The following is a 19,027-nucleotide window of genomic DNA, read 5'->3' as shown; positions in this document are numbered from 1 at the left end:
ATTCCAGGAGAATGCTACCTGTCCAAATGCATAGTGCCAACTGTAAAGTTTGGTGGAGGAGGAATAATAGTCTAGGGTTGTTTTTCATGGTTTGGGCTAGGCCCTTTCCTGTTTCAGCATGACAATGACCCATACACAAAGTGAGGTCCATACAGAAATGGTTTGTCAAGATCAGTGTGGAAGAACTTGACTGGCCTGCACAGAGCCCTAACCTTTGGGATGAATTGGAACGCCGACTGCGAGCCAGGCCTAATTGCTCTACATCAGTGCCCAACCTCACGGATGCTCTTGTGGCTGAATGGAAGCAAGTCCCCGCAGCAATGTTCCAACATCTAGTGAAAAGCCTTCCCAGTAGAGTGGACCAACTCCAGCAAAGGGGAACCAACTCCATATTAATGTGCATAATTTTGGAATGAGATGTTTGATGAACAACTGTCCACATACTTTTGGTTATGTAGTGTATCTAAACATAAGCATGAATTCCATACCTCACAGAACAAGTATGAAAACCTGGCCATGATATTACATACTTCCATAAAGTTTGTATGGTAAAAGATGATTGACCCAAAGGAGGGATGTCACTAGGGCTAGACTTGCCAGCCTTCACTCTCTCCAGCTTGGGTTCCCCACCCCTGGCAGAGAGGGGTGTTCTGGGATCCTCTGAACAGCTGGAGGCCAGACCTGTGATGAGTGGACTCAATTTTCCTAGCTGGAGCAGCCCGCTGGAAAGGCTGACCGCTGGCTCCTCACTGGGGTGTGAAGGACAGGCCTACGGGAAGCCCTCTCTCATAAAAAGTCTCCTCTAAACGAGAGGGGCAACAGTGCCGGCCCATTCTGGGAACCTAGACATAAACAGCTGAACTGCCGAATGAAGTAGCAAGTGAGAAGAAGAGGGGATGGAAGGACTGTATAATATTCTACACGTCCTCCACTTTTCATCCCCCCTCTTTGTCAGGGAGTGTGGTGGACGAAGGATTTGCGGTGTGAAAGAATGCCTGCAACACGATGTCTAGTCATCCTGGCCGTCCATTCATCATCAGCATTTAGAAAATACAGGCAGGACTGTTTGGATTCCCCTCACAAGCCCATTCCAAAATATGAAACCCTAACTAGAGTGAACTCATGAGCAGTCTACCCGTTAGTGCTGTTTGCTTGTTGAACTGTGGGTCTTGGGAGTTAGAGGTGAAGAGAACTGAGGCCTACTGCTAATGAGATGGATACATCAAGGTCTGAGCGGGAGTTGTGTCCTGTCAAGTCATTGTCTATGAGGCCTCTGGTTCCAGTAAGTTATTACCTAGTCTTGTGACAGTTGGCTTTATCCTGAGGGGTAAAGGATCCTCCTTTTTTGCATGTTTGAAGAGCAAAAGTAAGCTTAAGTGTACAAGTGTGTTTGTGTGTGTGAGTGTATAATCTGCAGTGTTGTATAAAAGGGTCGTTCCATGAAATGAGGCCCTTTTGTGCCTGTTATATTAAATGAAGTGCCCTTTAATATAGACCACATGTAAAATTCAATTGAATCTGTTTTTAATATGTATACAAATTTGCTAAAGTGCCAGAATTCTGCATTTTAGCATGTCTCTCTGAATTCTATTTAGATTTTAACCCACTTAACCCCAGAAGTGTTTACCATCATTGTAAAGCCATACTTATTATGTAGCTTTGACAAAATCATTTGCGGAGATGATTATTTGTGTTTCAAAAGAAACACTGAACATCTTCTAGTAAAATCAGTGTAAATGCGTTGAGCTGGTTCTACTTTTTTTTTGCCATTTTCTGGTGTTTTGTGGTGGAAAACTGAGTGTGTCGAGCCAGTCTCTGCCCAGATAGCTGTAGTCCCTGGCAGGCTCAGTGTACCGAGGAGACCCTTGGATGTTGTGACTGGGTGAGTGACATTAATGGAACTTGGCCTCTTTGCGTTTGTGCACATTTCTCTTTTATGGAGAGGAAACGTCTCCAGCAGCGGCCCTCTGCCTCTCTGCAGGGGAGCCGAGCGCAGACTTCTCCAAAAAAAAGCCTAGGATCTAGGACCTGTGGCTGGGTACAGACTGGACAGATGGCCTTACCACCACAAACTGTGTCTAGAGCTCGACAGGTACATCTATACAGGCTGAGTCTGCATTATGGTATCATGCTCTTAAATAACTGTTTCCCCAGGCTAACAAATTCTGGTTTTGTTTTTTCAAAATGTGATTTATTCTTTATTTTTAAACTTTTTTTAATTTTTACATACAGTACCAAAAAATGAACTATGAGTAACAGGCCTACACAGCAGATGGAATTCCATTGCCAATAGCACATACAGTTATGTGACCAGGATAGCAGTACATATTGTGATGTGTTCCAGGACAATGGTTTTGGAACAGACTAGACACACCATAGCTCAGAGGAATAGAGGACTGGATGCCTTACATTATTGCACAAGGTGAAATAAAAGAAGTGTAATTATTTAAGTGGGTAAGCCATCAGGGATGTACAGGTAACTGCCAAAGTAAAGGAAACCCCAACTGGAAGTGTCTTTAAAATGGCATTGTGCCACCACGAGCCACGAGAACAGCTTCAATGAGCCTTGGCGTAGATTACAGTTGTCAAACTCATTCCACTGAGGAGCGAGTGTGTGAGTTTTTGCTCCTCCCTTTTACTTGATTGATGAATGAAGGTCACTAATTAGTAAAGAGCTCCCCACACCTGGTTGTCTAGGGCTTAATTGAAAGTAACCACCTGCAGACACGAGACCCTCCATGGAATGAGTTTGACACCCCAGGCATAGGTTCTACAAGTGTCTCGAACTCTATTGAAGGGATGCGACACCATTCTTCCACGAGAAATTCCATTATTTGGTGTTTTGTTGACGGTGGTGGAAAAGGCTATCTCAGGTGCCGCTCCAAGAATCTCCCATAACATGCTGACCACACCGCTCGCGTTATAAAATAAATGTACACGTTATTCAATAATTTCATCCAAATTGCTTGTGTGTCCTCTAAGTCAGGCTCCAAAATATTAGATTGAGACCCACACTCCAGTCCAGTTGGTAGTGATAATACAACTTAAAGTTGGTTGCCAACCGCCATATAAAGTCCACAGAAGAGGACTGAAGGAGGAGAGATTACTAGAAACTAACTAGGTTTCCCATTTTATCTGTGCATTAATTGTCAGAGTAGAGAAAACGAAATGGGTCAAAAATCTACAAAGGACCTTGTGGATTTCAGGTAAAATAACAACCCAATGTTTACATCCCAGGACAAATTGGCTAGCAACAGCAAGCTAGCTAATTGGCCATGAATGTTTCATGTGTTTCGACTTGTCCCCAAATTAATATAGTTGGTTCAAAGTTTGTTTTGATATTTCAACCTGCGTGTCCTAGTTGCGTCTGCTGTGGATAGACAAAATAAACATGCGCGCGATGGCAAACGTGTGCCTGGTCTAGTCAGGCATGACTCCAAACACCCAGAAAAGGCTACTCTTCTTGATGTTATCCTCACAAATAATCCTGATAGGTATCAGTTTTCTGTAATGACCTTAGTGATCACTGTTTTACAGCCTGTGTTCGTAATGGCTGCTCAGTGAAACGACCTGTCCTGATTTGTCATAGATGCTTGCTAAGAAACTTTAATGAGCAAGCCTTCATGAACTGGCCTCTGTCGAAGACGCTTTAAGGTTGAAGTTGAGGATGTGGTTGTTACTGATAGGAAGCACATGGCTGAGCTCTTTAATCACCACTTCATTAAGTCAGGATTCCTAATCTGGTTTCTGATCAAGTTATAGATTTTTTACTGCAACCTTAAAGACCCTTGATGTCACCATTGCCCTTGATTCTAAGCAATGTTGTGCTGCTATTTTTATTGACTTTCCCAAAGCTTTTGATACGCTAGGCAATTCCATTCTTGTGGGCCGGCTAAGGAGTATTGGTGTCGCTGAGGGGTCTTTTGCCTGGTTTGCTAACTACCTCTCAAGATTGCAGTGTATAGTCAGAAAATCTGCTGTCTCTGCCACTGCCTGTCACCATGGGAGTACCCCAAGGCTCAATCCTAGGCCCCACGCTCTTCTCAATTTATATCAACAATATAGCTCAAGCAGTAGGAAGCTCTCTCATCCATGTATATGTAGATGATAGTCTTATACTCAACAGCCAGGGAGGGGCAAGCTGTGTTAAATGCTCTACAACAAAGCTTTCTTAGTGTCCAACAAGCTTTCTCTGCCCTTAACCTTGTTCTGTACACCTCTAAAACAAAGGTAATGTGGTTCGGTAGAATGCAGCTTTCCCCATGGTCTGATTACTATCTCTGAGGGTTTAAAGCTTGAGGTAGTCAACTCATACGAGTACTTGGGAGTATGGCTAGATGGTACACTGTCCTTCTCAGCACATATCAAAGCTGCAGGCTAAAGCTAAATCTAGACTGGGTTTCCTCTATTGTAATCACCCCCCTTTCACTGCCAAACGAACCCCGATTCAGATGACTATCCTACCCATGCTAGATGACGGAGATGTAATTTATAGATCGGCAGGTAAGGGTGCTCTCGAGCAGCTAGATGTTCTTCACCATTCAGCCATCAGATTTGACACCAATGCTCCTTATAGGACATATCACTGCACTCCATACTCCTCTGTAAACTGGTCATCTCTGTATACCCGTCACAAGACCCACTAGTTGATGCTTACGTATTAAACCCTTAGGCCTCACTCCCCCGAGATATCTCCCGCAGCCATAATCCTCCACATACAACACCCTTTCTGCCAGTCACATTCTGTTAAAGGTCCCCAAAGCGCACACATCCCTGGGTCGCTCCTTTTCAGTTCGCTGCAGCTTGTGACTGGAAACTGATGCAACACTCAACCGGCCAGTTTTATGCAATCTCTTCAATCATGGACACTCTCACTGACAGTTGTGGCTGCTTTGCGTGATTTATTGTCGCTACCTTCTTGCCCTTTGTGTTGTCTGTGTCCAATGTTTGTACCATGTCGTTGTCTTAGGTCTCTTAATGGTGTGCTGTGTTTTGTCCTATTTATAATCCCAGCTCCCGTCCCCGCAGGCCTTTTGGTAGGCATCATTTTAAATAAGAATGTGTTCTTAACTGACTTGCCTAGTTAAATAAAAAATGAATGAATAAATGTAGTTTTTCAATTATGTTGAGAGCTGGATATTGACACACCCTTTAAACCCCCTATGCTCCTTTGAAACCCCTCTTTCAAAGTCGGCTCTTTTTCTAGCCATTCTCAGCAAAAAATAATGGGCAACTGGGCATTTTTATACATGACAAAGCATGATGGGATGTTAATTGATTAATTAACTCAGGAAACACGTGTGGGAGCACCTGCTTTCAATATACTTTGTATCCCTAATTTACTAAATTATTTCCTTTATTTTGGCAGTTACCTGTATGTTCACTGTTGCTGACGTGGTGATCCTTTCTCTGTGACATCACTGTAAGGACAGCTGGTGCGGCTGAGACGCATGCATTGTTTGTATTCGCCCGCCTTCCATGGAGGAACATAAATCCTTCATGAGGTAAGGACTCTGCTTGGAAGAGAGTGGGTGACATTTCTCAGAAGGATCCGATAACATCAATGTATCAGGGATAAAATGAGGACAGGACATTTAATATGGTAGCCAAACTCAATTTTGTGTATAATAAATTCCTTAATTATTGCTGTAATTGTTGTTGAAATTCATTAAGACAAAATCACAACGGAAAATGTATTTATAAAATCAATCTGACAAAGCAAACAAACAATTCAACATTCAGCAATACATTTTCAGTCCACTATCTGCAGTTAATATAATATAGTCCTTAATTACATGGATAGTATACATATGAGTGGTATAGGGAGATAAAATATAAAAAGACAATAAGAAAATTAACAGCATTTACAAGAGCTTATTTAATTATTCTGGTACCACTACTTTATATTTAACGTAGGCATATACAAAATCTGTACAAGAGATATCCCATGTTGTATTAAGTATAGCCCCGTTTATACCTGCACATAACATGTCCTGATCTTGTCCACATTCTGATTGTGCCCACATTTTTAGACAGGTATAGACAATTTAAAGAACAGATCTTCCTGACCACCTCCAGACAGTCAGGGATGAATTGATTGGTTGGATGAAAGCTCAGTGGGCGGGTTTTTACAGGTGAGAGTCAAAGAAATGTTACATCCAGAGGTAGTCATGAAAATTTGATCACATTTTGGCAGGTATAAAAATGTGGGCATAATCAGAATGTGGAGCTGATACGGACACAGAAAGTATGTTAGCACCAGGTATAATGGGCTGAAGAGCTCTTCGTATTGTAAATGCAATGCCAAAAAGATTGACAGTAGTATGTATCGACAGAATATTGAGTTGCACCCCCTTTGCCCTCAGAAAAGACTCAATTTGTCGGGGCATGGACTCTACAAGTTGTCGAAAGCATTCTACAGGGATACTGGCCCATGTTGACTCCATTGCTTCCCACAGCCCACAGTGATTGGTTGGTGGACCATTCCTGATACACACTGGACATTTGTGTGTGAAAAACCCAGCAGCGTTGCAGTTCTTGACACACTCAAACCGGTGCGCCTGGCACCTACAGTACTACCATACCCCATTCAAAGGCACTTAAATCTTTTGTCTTGCCCATTCACCCTCAATGGCAATCCATGTCTCAAGGCTTAGAAATCCTTCTGTGGCACTTTCCTGCAGTCTATGACCAAAAGCATCTTTGGCCTCATGGGTGGAATGTTAATTGCTTTCATAATTCGGAACAAAAATCTGGTATCTCAAACAGTTTCGTTATATTTCAGTCTTCTGTGATGTGTATATAAAGTTAAATATTGGGACACAAACACAATTTCATACTTTTAAACTCTGACATGGTACAGGTGTATTTTTTTTAAAGCCCATAACCATGAGGCATATACTTTTGTTTAAGGTGACCATGATTTTGCCCAGTACAGTAAAAGGTTACCGGTCACCTCATCTACACTGATTGTTTGTAGGTGGTGTTTTTTGCTATCCAATGAACAGGAGGCAAAAATACTTGAGCTTGAAATATAATAGTGAGCATTTCAGAAACAGCGGGTACTTAAACTCAAACATGAACATATAGAAACAGACAAACACAGGGCCTCCCAAGTGGCGCAGCGGTCTAAGGTAGTGCTAGAGGCGTCACTACTGAGATGCGGCGCACATTTGGCCCAGCATCGTCCGGGTTAGTGGAGGGTTTGGCCGGCCGGGATGTCCTTGTCCCATCGCACTCTAGAGACTCGTGTGGCGGGCCGGGTGCATGCACGCTGACTTGTTTCCTCCGAACACATTGGTGCGGCTGGCTTCCGGGTTCAATCCCAACATGAGATTGAATATGAAATGATACTCTTAAACAACATACGGCTTGTTTTCCCCTACACAACAAAACAAAAACACTACTGACTACCCCCCAATCCCCTCACAAACAGATAACTAGTCTGGTGTCAAACATGGAGAATCTGACAATACATTTTTACACCTAAAATCACCCACTATCAATCTTTGCATGTGCCACATTTATGGGCTTTTATCGGAAGAGTGACAAACCAGCAACGTGCACTGTACATCGACTCACACTTCACTGATGTTTGCAGTGAAACTTTGACTTAAGACTAGGAAAGTGGGACCTTGTGCAATTAAGTAAGATGGCAGGATATGTTTACCTGGGGGATGACCATTAACCTTAATGTTTAACATTGTGACATAATGAATCTCGCTTGTAACTTAATATACAATAGATCAATGCTATGAAAACATGCTACCAAAATACCACATTGAAATGTATTTTTTACTCGAGGGGTAAAAATGTAGATCATGAAAACCAATAAAAAGCGCTATGACAGACACCTTCGCCATTGAGGTTCTGGAGAAACGACCTTCTGATACTGGTGCTGAGCACACCCCGTTAGAATTCCGGACCTATCTGCACACTTCCAAGTGGGTCCTCCTGAGTTGTAGCATCTCCCTCCCTCATGGCCTCTGTTGCGAGTCGTACTGCTGGTAGCGGTTCAGCTTCTCCGGGTCGTTTGACGCCATCTGGGAAAAGTCCTGGAAAATGTCTTGGTAGGTTTCATCTCCTGCAAGTACAAAGTAAACTATTACAGTGTAAGTACAAGACTAGCAGAGACTTACAGAGGAGAAAACAAGTTGCTATTGTATAATACAATGCAAGACTGCGGAAGGAAAGTTTGAGAGCTCAAACGGTTGTCACAGACATGCATGCACATGATACAGGTGAGGGGGTTGAAGAGCGAGGGAAAGAAATATAGAAAGTTGTCCATACCTGTTAGTGTCACTGTGGCTCAGTAGAGAGAAAGCGGTGACAGAATGAAAGAAAGAAGCAGCACCACAATGTTTGAGCAGTGTGAAGGCCTGAAGCAATACCAAGGTAAGGAGCCCTCTCTTTGCAGTGAATTGTGATGCGGGAAAAAATTATCACAAGATTAATTTTTGTTAGCAACTGTATTGTATTTAAAGTGCAGGATTTATGTACAAAAATACAGCTGTGTTTGCCTCATCACCCAAAAGAAACAAGAGAACAGAAGAAAGGCAAACTCTTGGGAGGAGAGAGGAAAAAAGAACAGTACAGAACAAAGAAACGTGAAGTTCAAGAAAGACTAAGTAACAAGACAGCCTCGTTCCACACTTCAATTGGATCCCTTCCCTACAACACGTTCATACACTTCAGGTTCCTTCACTAACAAAGTGTAAAGCATTGTCTTTGTAATCAACACTACTGTATTTGCTCTTGACCTTAAGGCAATAATAATCACTCACATCGCATTTTTAAAGCATGACAGAAGTTATATTGAAGAAAACGGTACGTGGACAATCATATTCAATCAAGTATCCTTGTTACAGGTCCAATAATCTATGGTCATTGACTGAATCTACATAGTGAGAAATTGCCAAACACTTGAAATGGAGGAACAATATCCAGTAGCTTACATTACGTCAAGTCCAAAGAGCAACATGCTGTTACCTAGGCTGCTTTTCAAATGCAACTGTTAGCCCTCAGTATATTCCACTCATTCAGTGAATGGGGGGGGATTTCTAAATGCAACACTCTTGTGGCCACCAGAGGTAATTGCACAAGTTGTTTCCTTACCCTGTCAAACTCACACTGCAAACTCCAGCCTTAAGGCCTTTCCAGACAGTACGATTTTACTAATCTTATGTCATGATTTTGTCGCCACCGACAAAGTTTCCAAGTCGTGGGCAAATTCTTAGGTCGTAAACGATTGTCAGACGTCTTGGCTCGTAGGGTCTGCCAATTAAGTACCACTACGTGCGGTCGTAGGCTCAGTACAAGTTTTTTGCCTTTATCCTGTAGTGTGGCTGGTGTTACGAGCCGATCCACGCTGACAGACCAATAGGAACACAGCCAGCACTAATGATTAATATAATTGTTTTATTTAAACATGTACATGCTGTGCATGCGATTTCCCTAATAATCTTGTTTACATGACATCTGAAATCAGGCTACCTGATGGGATTTTGATAAATGCACGCAATCGGCAGAAAATCGGCAATCAAAATAAACGTTCTACCACAGCGTCCATTTTATTTTGGGAAAGCCTATTTGATTCTGAGTTTGGACATATAAAGTTGGCATACTTCCAGTTTTTCCGAACTCACTTCACTCGCGGAAAAGCAGTGTGCTGGTTCATGCGCAGATCAAATACACCGATGCAGTTGATGTAGCCTACGTCTACTGACGTGGCCAATTTGGTAACATTGCACAGTGTGACGTGATAATCGTCAAACTGAATCCGACATACAAAGGGCCTTTAGACAAAACTTTTCAGGAACAGCGCTATTCATCACAATCATTAAAATCACTTTTTTAACTGATACTCAATCTCATCAGTGCACACTCACACACACTGGCTGGTCACAGAGAAGGACTACATGGTACATGAGACCACCATTGACATATATCAGACAACCTGCTCAACATACAGTGACATGGCTGACTGGATACACAGTGTAGTCTGTATTCTCTCTCAGCTGATATCCATCCCCTTTGGCCAGGGTACAGTAGTACTCAGTAAGTGCTAAGGGGAGTCTTATATGGACTTCTAGGAGCAGTCTGATGAAAGTGCTTTTAGTCCTGTTTAAATTACCCATCTGGCCCGGAGGCATTGCCAGGGGCACAGACTACGAGAGCGGGGAGATGAAGGATGAAAGAGGGGTACATTTCATTCATTATTTTCCAACAATACTCGAGTGTGCTTCACACTGTAAGGTAATTATATAACTAGCATGTGGTAAAATGCTGTAAATATGGATACTTTTCTATACTACTGCCCTCTACCATCTTGATATCCCTTGTCTAATCTTAAATTCGCACCCTAAATAGTGTCAGCTAACATTAAGGACAGTCAATTAATGTTGTCAAAGGTCAGACATAGAACAGGATTCCAAGTGGGGGAAAATGTTCAATTTTGACAGGCATCATACTGTAACCAGGTAGACTAAAAATCAAATCAGAGCTTCATAATTAAAACCAGTGTATAAAATACCATACAATACAAAAAAACTCATACAAGGACGCAAGCACAGAAGCTACAGCACTCAACCCAGTGTTGTTTTACATTACCGCTTCAGAGAATCTCTCTCAACCTTACTTCCTATTCTGCTTAATACTGTTATGATATAGAAATGTATGTACAATACATCATTTACAACAATTTGTATGCTAAATATGGATCCAATTGTTGTTTTAAAATAGATTCTTTCCGAACTCAATTTCACAAAAGTAAAATTCATACGTGAAATGTGCCAAGATTGATACTTCATTGTAACGATAAAAATGTCAAACAAGACAAGGTCTTTTACACAGGAGTTTAAGACTCACTGTGGGAAACATACAAGCATGTAACACACTGAAATATTGCATAAGCATATCAGGAATACGCATATAAATATTCCCTAAGGTAAATCACTAATAATCACACCTGGTGCATGGCAAGACACTGCTAGCTACTCAACAGTCTGATGGTCAAAACTGTCATTCAAAAAGTCAGGATTATTGCCTGATGTGACTGCTATTTGATAGTCATGACGACCTCTGTTGCAAGTTCTCTTTGAATAGACATTGCAACTAATAAAGACATGGCTGTTTGAAAGTTGGAACGCATCAGACAACAACAGCCACGACTTCAAAGGAGCAGCGAGTCTTCAGCTGTTCAGTAGTCAAAACACTGGCTCTACGGCTAATGGCTTTGACCCCGGTCATGTAAATAAAAGTCTAGCACCTTTCTCCAGACACAAGATGCAGCTTAGCTTACCACCTGGCTGACCTGAGTCTTCATAGAGGTATTGAACAACAATACAGGACATCAAATGTCTGCTTATGAAACATATGATGCTACTCCTGTCTGTCTATTGGGGCTCTACTGTCTCTAGGGTTCATCCAGCTGCAGGTTAATAAACTCCTGCATGCACTTCCTGTATTGCATCTCGGTGGGGCTGTTGGTGGAATATTGACCTGACTGCATGTAGGGCCCCTCCGCCTCCCGCATCTCCTCATTCATCTTGGCCAATCGCAACCTGGTAAAAAAGGGAGGGGGGAGCGAGATTTTAACAAAAGTTAAGAGATTGATATGGGGAAAGAACAGTCACTTAATTCTTTCATCTTTTGCCAACCTGTGTACAATACAATTTTAATGATGCAAACACAGAATGTTAGCTTTTATTTAAAGGTTACAGGTATCCATTATACTGTATATATTCTATTAATAAAGGCCAACAGGCACAACACTCACAATGTGACGATGTCTGCATTGGCAGCGTCCACTGCCATGGATAGTGGCGTTTTCTCTTCAATGTCTGCCGCTTTCTGATTGGCTCCTCGTTTCAGGAATAAACACACTTGTCTGTATTGGAGAAAGAAATTCAAAAGGAACCAATAAATTTTAGCCCAACATTAACTAAGATCATAGACTGTCAACTTGGGTCACCACAATCCTCAAACAACCTCAAATACTACCCTGGTCTATTATGGTCAAATAATTTACAAACCGCCTTAGCGGAGGCTCGACATAATGGCTTTAAGCAGCATACCACCCTGCATACCACTGCTGGCTTGCTTCTGAAGCTAAGCAGGGTTGGTCCTGGTCAGTTCCTGGATGGGAGACCAGATGCTGCTGGAAGTGGTGTTGGAGGACCAGTAGGAGGCACTCTTGCCTCTGGTCTAAAAAATATCCCAATGCCCCAGGGCAGTGATTGGGGACACTGCCCTGTGTAGGGTGCCGTCTTTCGGATGGGACGTTAAACGGGTGTCCTGACTCTGAGGTCATTAAAGATCCCATGGCACTTATCGTAAGAGTAGGGGTGTTAACCCCGGTGTCCTGGCTAAATTCCTAAGCTGGCCCTCAAACCATCATGGTCACCTAATAATCCCCAGTTTATAATTGGCTCATTAATCCCCCTCCTCTCCCCTGTAACTATTCCCCAGGTCATTGCTGCAAATGAGAACGTGTTCTCAGTCAACTTACCTGGTAAAATAACGGATAAATAAAAAATCTAAACCAAAACACAAAAAAAAGTTCAGATGACTGATATGGAGTCAAAGAAGCAGTATAATTTTATTAAGCCAAGTGAAATCGTCTAGGAATAACAGACTTAATGCTAGAGCTGTTTTTTTGTACAGGCCTCTGTCTACTCTATAAGAGCAGTCATTGTATGGGTCCTTTAATGGGCCTAGTAAAAAAGTGTACAATGTGGTAGTGGTAAGTAGTGTGAGGGGGAGACTGACCCAGTGTGACCCAGGATGGTGGCGTGGTGAAGTGGTCCTCGGCCCTGGGCGTCCTGCTGGTTCACGTTGGCCGCATTTTGGAGAAGGAACTCACAGGTCACCAAAGAGCCCTGGAATAATAGGAATGAAATGCAAATTTACACACGCATACAGGTGACAGATGTTTAGAAAAGGAACAGTCCATTTAACACACACTCCCCATGCCTGACCATATCACCTCCACCCTACCTGACACCCTAGACCCACTCCAATTTGCTTACCGCCCAAATAGGTCCACAGACGATGCAATCTCAACCACACTGCCCTAACCCATCTGGACAAGAGGAATACCTATGTGAGAATGCTGTTCATCGACTACAGCTCAGCATTTAACACCATAGTACCCTCCAAACTCGTCATCAAGCTTGAGACCCTGGGTCTCAACCCCGCCCTGTGCAACTGGATACTGGACTTCCTGACAGGCCGCCCCCAGGTGGTGAGGGTAGGCAACAACATCTCCACCCCGCTGATCCTCAACACTGGGGCCCAACAAGGGTGCATTCTGAGCCCTCTCCTGTACTCCCTGTTCACCCACGACTGCGTGGCCATGCACGCCTCCAACTCAAATCATCAAGTTTGCGGACGACACTACAGTGGTAGGCTTGATTACCAACAACGACGAGACAGCCTACAGGGAGGAGGTGAGGGCCCTCGGAGTGTGGTGTCAGGAAAATAACCTTACACTCAACGTCAACAAAACTAAAGATATGATTGTGGACATCAGGAAACAGCAGAGGAAGCACCCCCCTATCCACATCGATGGGACAGTAGTAAGTTTTAAGTTCCTCGGCGTACACATCACAGACAAACTGAATTGGTCCACCCACACAGACAGCGTTGTGAAGAAGGCGCAGCAGCGCCTCTTCAACCTCAGGAGGCTGAAGAAATTCGGCTTGTCACCAAAAGCACTCATAACTTCTACTGATGCACAATCGAGAGCATCCGGTCGGGCTGTATCACCGCCTGGTATGGCAACAGCTCCGCCCACATCCGTAAGGCTCTCCAGAGGGTAGTGAGGTCTGCACAACGCATCACCGGGTGCAAACTACCTGCCTCCAGGACACCTACATTACCCGATGTCACAGGAAGGCCATAAAGATCATCAAGGACAACAACCACTCGAGCCACTGCCTGTTCACCCCGCTATCATCCAGAATTCGAGGTCAGTACAGGTGCATCAAAGCAGGGACCGAGAGACTGAAAAACAGCTTCTATTCTCAAGGCCATCAAACTGTTAAACAGCCAGCACTAACATTGAGTGGCTGCTGCCAACACACTGACTCAACTCCAGCCACTTTAATAATGGGATTTGATGTAAAATACATCACTAGCCACTTTAAATAATGCTACTTAATATAATGTTTACATAGCCTACATTATTCATCTCACATGTATATGTATATAAGGTACTCTATATCATCTACTGCATCTTTATGTAATACATGTATCACTAGCCACTTTAAACTATGCCACTTTGTTTACATACCCTACATTACTCATGTCATATGTATATACTGTACACAATACCATCTACTGCATCTTGCCTATGCTGTTCTGTACCATCACTCATTCATATATCTTTATGTACATATTCTTTATCCCTTTACACTTGTGTGTATAAGGTCGTAGTTTTGGAATTGTTAGGTTAGATTACTCGTTGGTTATTACTGCATTGTCAGAACTAGAAGCACAAGCATTTCGCTACACTCGCATTAACATCTGCATGTGACAAATAAATTTGATTTGATTTTGTCCACAATACTCAAGTATCCTATCCATCCACCTCACCCCCTGCACAGCCATGATGAGCGGGGTCCTCTTATCGTCGTCGGTGTTGACCCAGTTGACCTCCGCTCCATGGGCCAGGGCCTCGGCCATGTCAGGCAGGCTGCAGGCACATGAGGCCCAGTACAGCTGCAGTCCCGGGGAGTACTCCTTGGGCTCCGAGAATATCACCACCACCTTACAGGGCGACGGAGGGGGCAGGGTGGCAGGCATAGTCATGGGAGGTGCCTCGGCAGCTTCTAGGGGTGGGGTAGAAAAAGAGAGAGGGAGTAAAAGGGTTATCAAGGTGTAAATTGTTGTTTGTCATGGCAAATCAGGAATACATTTAAATAATGTATGGTGTTCTAGTTTCAATGTGTGCACATGTATAGGGCTATTGAACAGCTAGCTATATTTCACTATATGCTGGGTACAAGTGAGACTCATCAGGCTGGTGTGTATGTGTCTTACCTGCTTCAGCCAAGCTGTTCGTGGAGGGGATGGTGGCCAGCATCTCCCTACTCCCATCAGCACTGTTCTGGATGCCACTGTCCGCACTTCTTACTGCGGGGGACCAAACAGTCACAATCACTCACAGTCACTATACAACAGCACAGCAGCGCACACACATTCACCAACTTCAACCAAGTGGTTAGAGAATTCAGAGCACTTTGGCCGCCACACCCAGTGAAGCCATTTCCCGGCTGACCCCACAGCCACAATAACCCATAAACAAGTCACTGACCACAACCACGTGATGAGACAACCCTGAGAGGAACACATGGTATGCTCCACACCAATACATTCAAGATGACTGCACTATCCATTTAGAGGGGTTGTGTGAGGGGGATGGAATGGGTATTAGTCGACAGCCTGAGCGGTGAGTACAGATGGGTGGAGGGAGCGAAGGAGGGAGGTGGAGAGCGAAACACACAGAGCCGTACTTACTGCTCCTAAGCTTTGCGGAGGTGTCAAAGTAGGAGAAGAGCGAGTCAAGCTCGTCTGGACAGAAGAGAGAGTCACGGCGGGCCTCCAAGCCCTTGGTGGCAGCTAGGCAAGGGCAATGGATGGTGTCGGAGAGTAAAGGGCACGAGGTGGAAGGGTAGGCAGGAAAGAATAAAAGGCAGCGGAGGGGGAAGGGGTTAGTCCAGAAGCACAGAGCAGCCAGAGGAGGGTGGGGAAGAGAGGGAATGAAAGGAGAGGATAGAAGCAAGATACAAGCAGTTAGACTACAGGCTAGGCTACATCAAAGAGAGAGAGCAAAAAAGGGTGAAGATGGGAGAGAAGGTGCCTTCTTTTGTGTGTCCTGAGCATGACATGGTGTTGTTCTATTATACTAGTGTAGCGCAATTCTGTTTCCGTACCTTTAAAAGGCAAACTCCATAGCTGGTACTGTATTTTTGGTCAATAGTAATAACATTAACAGGCCCTAATGTTTTTGTTTTGGAGGACTGAGAGGGATGGGGTCTTTGCAAGCGTAAAATCAAAGAGGAAGAAGAACAGGTGCTATGATTGGCGTTTTTGTGCTGCACCTTTAAGAGACTGGATCCGGGACTTGTTGACACCTACCTGACTGACTTGAGACATTGGAGGCGGGCCGGAGTTTGGGCGTGGGTGGGGGCGGCCGGGGAGGCAGGTGCTCCGAACTGCTGCTCAGCCTCTTCTCTTGCTTGGACAGGGACACCACCTTGGAGCGCAGCTCCTCGTCAGACGGGCGCCGCACGAAATGTCGGTCCACGTACTTGGCCCTGATGTAGGCCTCGATCTCCTGCCTGGGGAAAAACATGGGATGCAGAGCGAAAGTGAATTCAACAAATTGAACAAATCTGGCTACCCAGGCAAAGACGGAAAGCAATCTTGAGAGTGAATTTATCAAATTACACCAATCTGGCAACTCAAGGAAAGAAGGCAGTCTTTGAGCAATACTATTGCACACTTGCTACTTATGTGGGACTACCCTTTATTTATTTAATAGAAATAGAATGTAATTTTTCTGATGCTTTTATCCAAATCGACGAGCTGTACAGTGTTTATTTAATGAGGTTCATGGAGGAATAATCCACAACTCTAAAGTTGCAAGTGCCATGTATTTGCCCTTTTAATGTTGATATTCGTCATCATCAATCAATCCAATCAATGGCCAAACCAATGGTTAATGTTAACCACCCCCCCTTGTCTCCATGATGGTAGACAGAGACGTTGCAGTACCGTACCTGGGGTCTGCTGGCCTTGGCTTCCTGGCTCCCAGTTCCTCTCTCCGAGCCTCGTAGATCTGGTTGATGACCCCATTCCCCAGCTCACACATCAGCTGTGTACCACACACACACAAACAAGGAATAAAGTTACTGTGTCAAAATTAACCAGCACATTCAGAGGACAACATGCCACATCTAATGTAATGTGACAAAGTCAGCCATGTAAAATTCTGCCATATAAAAAATCTGTTAAATCATGACGTTTTGGCTGTGTTTATATAGGCCACCAAATCCAGATTTTCCCCCTCAATAATTGGACAAAAGATCAGAATTGGGCTGCCTGTGTAAACGCAGCCATAAAGTCATGACGCGAAGTCCACTGCAATCTGTAACCATTACATTTGAGCATTTTTTTGTCACCAATGAATGTAAAAGAGTGAAAGTCTGAAAGACACACTTAAGTATGTGAGCTGCCTTAAGGCTTCTGCATGCTTCAGTTCAGCTGGCCAAACAAGTGTCCTTGCATACTCCCTTAAAAGAACTTCGCTTGAAAAACAAGAAGAAAAGCAGCAATAGTATTGTTTGTCGATTTTGAGATGCCACAGCCAGTATACACTTCCTCAAAAGTCTGAATTAATCTAAAATGACTTAAGAAATCTGTCATTCATGCACTTTTACATCTGTTTGGTGCAGTTTTTCTCAATTGAATGACCATAAAGACCTTATTGAAGAATCCCTACTGTTGACCAATCACCGGCAAAGGGGCATAGACAAAAATGTCACAAAATGTTGTCATAATATATGAAGGAACTGTTCCGAACTGTTTCGTCTGGGAAGCATGTGGACACATTTAGGCCCATCTGTTAGGCAAACCCTCCTCCCACTCTCTCTTTTCTCACCTTGAGTAGTTCCGGTTCCCATGAGTCCAGGGTGAGCGAGCGCACCTTGGAGAAATGGACCCCCAGACTCCTGCAGATGGAGATAGTCTGTTAGCAACTCATACATCAATGATATTGTCTAAAAATAACTAAATGACTCCACACAGCTTCAAAGGCTGTGTTGTTTGCATTACATGCTGGTCCATCAAGGGTGTAATGTGTGCTGTGGCCACAAGGTGGGAGTATACAGTCAGTAAGTCTACAGTCCAAAATGTACTTGGGGCCAAATTTGCAGAGCCTTTGATTTTTTGTATTGTTATTCACATCTAGTAAAAAAACATTGAACATTTGTACTGTTGTATAGCACCAGTCTAGTACCTTGTTGTATAGTACCTTTATAATAACATGGTAAGATAAGTCCAAAGTATTATCTCAGTGTCATCTTGATGGTACTTCGGTATAGTACGTTGGTGAATACATATGAAGTTTGGTACTTGTATACAGTAGTGCCTTGGTGTGTAGTATTTGCAGTGATAGGAATGTACCTGTGTATTCCGGAGCACTGGATGCAGAGGGTGATGCCCAGGTTGATGCTGGCCCAGCGAGGGTCAGGCTGGCCACAGTCGCAGCAGCAGGCATTGCCCCCAATGACCATGACCCTCTGGAGGGCACTCTCCCCCTTTAGTGACTTCTCTTTGGGCTCGCCGCCTGATTCCAGGCTGCCAGTCGACGTGGAAGACTTCCGGTCCAGCTTCTGGCGTGGAAAGTCGAGTACATGATGTTATACACAAGACACACACACACACTCTCTAGAAGAAGATTACTTTATTGCCTATTGTCACAGACCACAGATTTGTCAAGCAAGACAGATACGCACAGACACCCGGAGGGGTTGCAGCACACTAGAGGGATATCCTTTATTTTTGTTCACATATCTTGTCTATGAGGTATGTCTGATTATTTTCGGCCTGACATTGAGATAATGGATTGATTGCATAAGTTAGGCCAGTGTGTGGTGACTCACCTCAGCGTCCTCTCCCTGCTCCCTGAAGGCAGTGGCAATGCTGTTCTGGACAGCTTTGATCCAGGCCTGCCTCAGCTTCTCAGAGTCCGCCTGCATCATACAGCTCCTGAGAGGGGAGGGACAACCAAGAAATATATATATATATATATATATATTTCTCTCTCTCTCTCTCTCTCTCACATTTTGCTGTGTTACAAAGTGTGATTTTTTTTGGTCAATGATCTACACAAAATTCTCTGTCAAAGTGGATAAAAATAATAAAATTTGGAAAAATACAATTAAAAATACCACTAATATATACTGAGTATTCATGAGTATAAGTATTCAACCCCCTGAGTCAATACATGTTAAAATATCCT

The 19,027-nt window shown here is 43.6% G+C and overlaps 1 protein-coding gene across 3 annotated transcripts in view; it reads right to left on the bottom strand.

Annotated features, from left to right (window-relative positions):
* Window positions 1-5,683: 5,683 nt before the first annotated feature.
* The window catches only part of LOC135512531 (arf-GAP with coiled-coil, ANK repeat and PH domain-containing protein 2-like), a 101,075-nt gene continuing 87,731 nt past the window's right edge, over window positions 5,684-19,027 (bottom strand). The window contains exons 13-24 of one of the 3 annotated variants that reach the window (XM_064934650.1): window positions 18,669-18,774; window positions 18,190-18,398; window positions 17,666-17,735; window positions 16,785-16,879; window positions 16,141-16,343; window positions 15,520-15,621; window positions 15,043-15,135; window positions 14,596-14,831; window positions 12,769-12,878; window positions 11,777-11,887; window positions 11,500-11,561; window positions 5,684-8,083 (exon numbers count right to left, since the gene is read on the bottom strand). In XM_064934650.1, the coding sequence (XP_064790722.1) occupies window positions 7,977-8,083; window positions 11,500-11,561; window positions 11,777-11,887; window positions 12,769-12,878; window positions 14,596-14,831; window positions 15,043-15,135; window positions 15,520-15,621; window positions 16,141-16,343; window positions 16,785-16,879; window positions 17,666-17,735; window positions 18,190-18,398; window positions 18,669-18,774 (1,504 nt within the window). In that variant the 3' untranslated portion in view covers window positions 5,684-7,976. The remainder of the gene's footprint in view (window positions 8,084-11,499; window positions 11,562-11,776; window positions 11,888-12,768; window positions 12,879-14,595; window positions 14,832-15,042; window positions 15,136-15,519; window positions 15,622-16,140; window positions 16,344-16,784; window positions 16,880-17,665; window positions 17,736-18,189; window positions 18,399-18,668; window positions 18,775-19,027) is intronic. The other 2 variants (XM_064934651.1, XM_064934652.1) reach the window with 2 other exon arrangements.

Source organism: Oncorhynchus masou, chromosome 24 (genome assembly GCF_036934945.1).
Source record: "Oncorhynchus masou masou isolate Uvic2021 chromosome 24, UVic_Omas_1.1, whole genome shotgun sequence".
NCBI lineage: Eukaryota > Metazoa > Chordata > Actinopteri > Salmoniformes > Salmonidae > Oncorhynchus > Oncorhynchus masou.
This window is presented reverse-complemented; position numbering and strand designations above follow the sequence as displayed.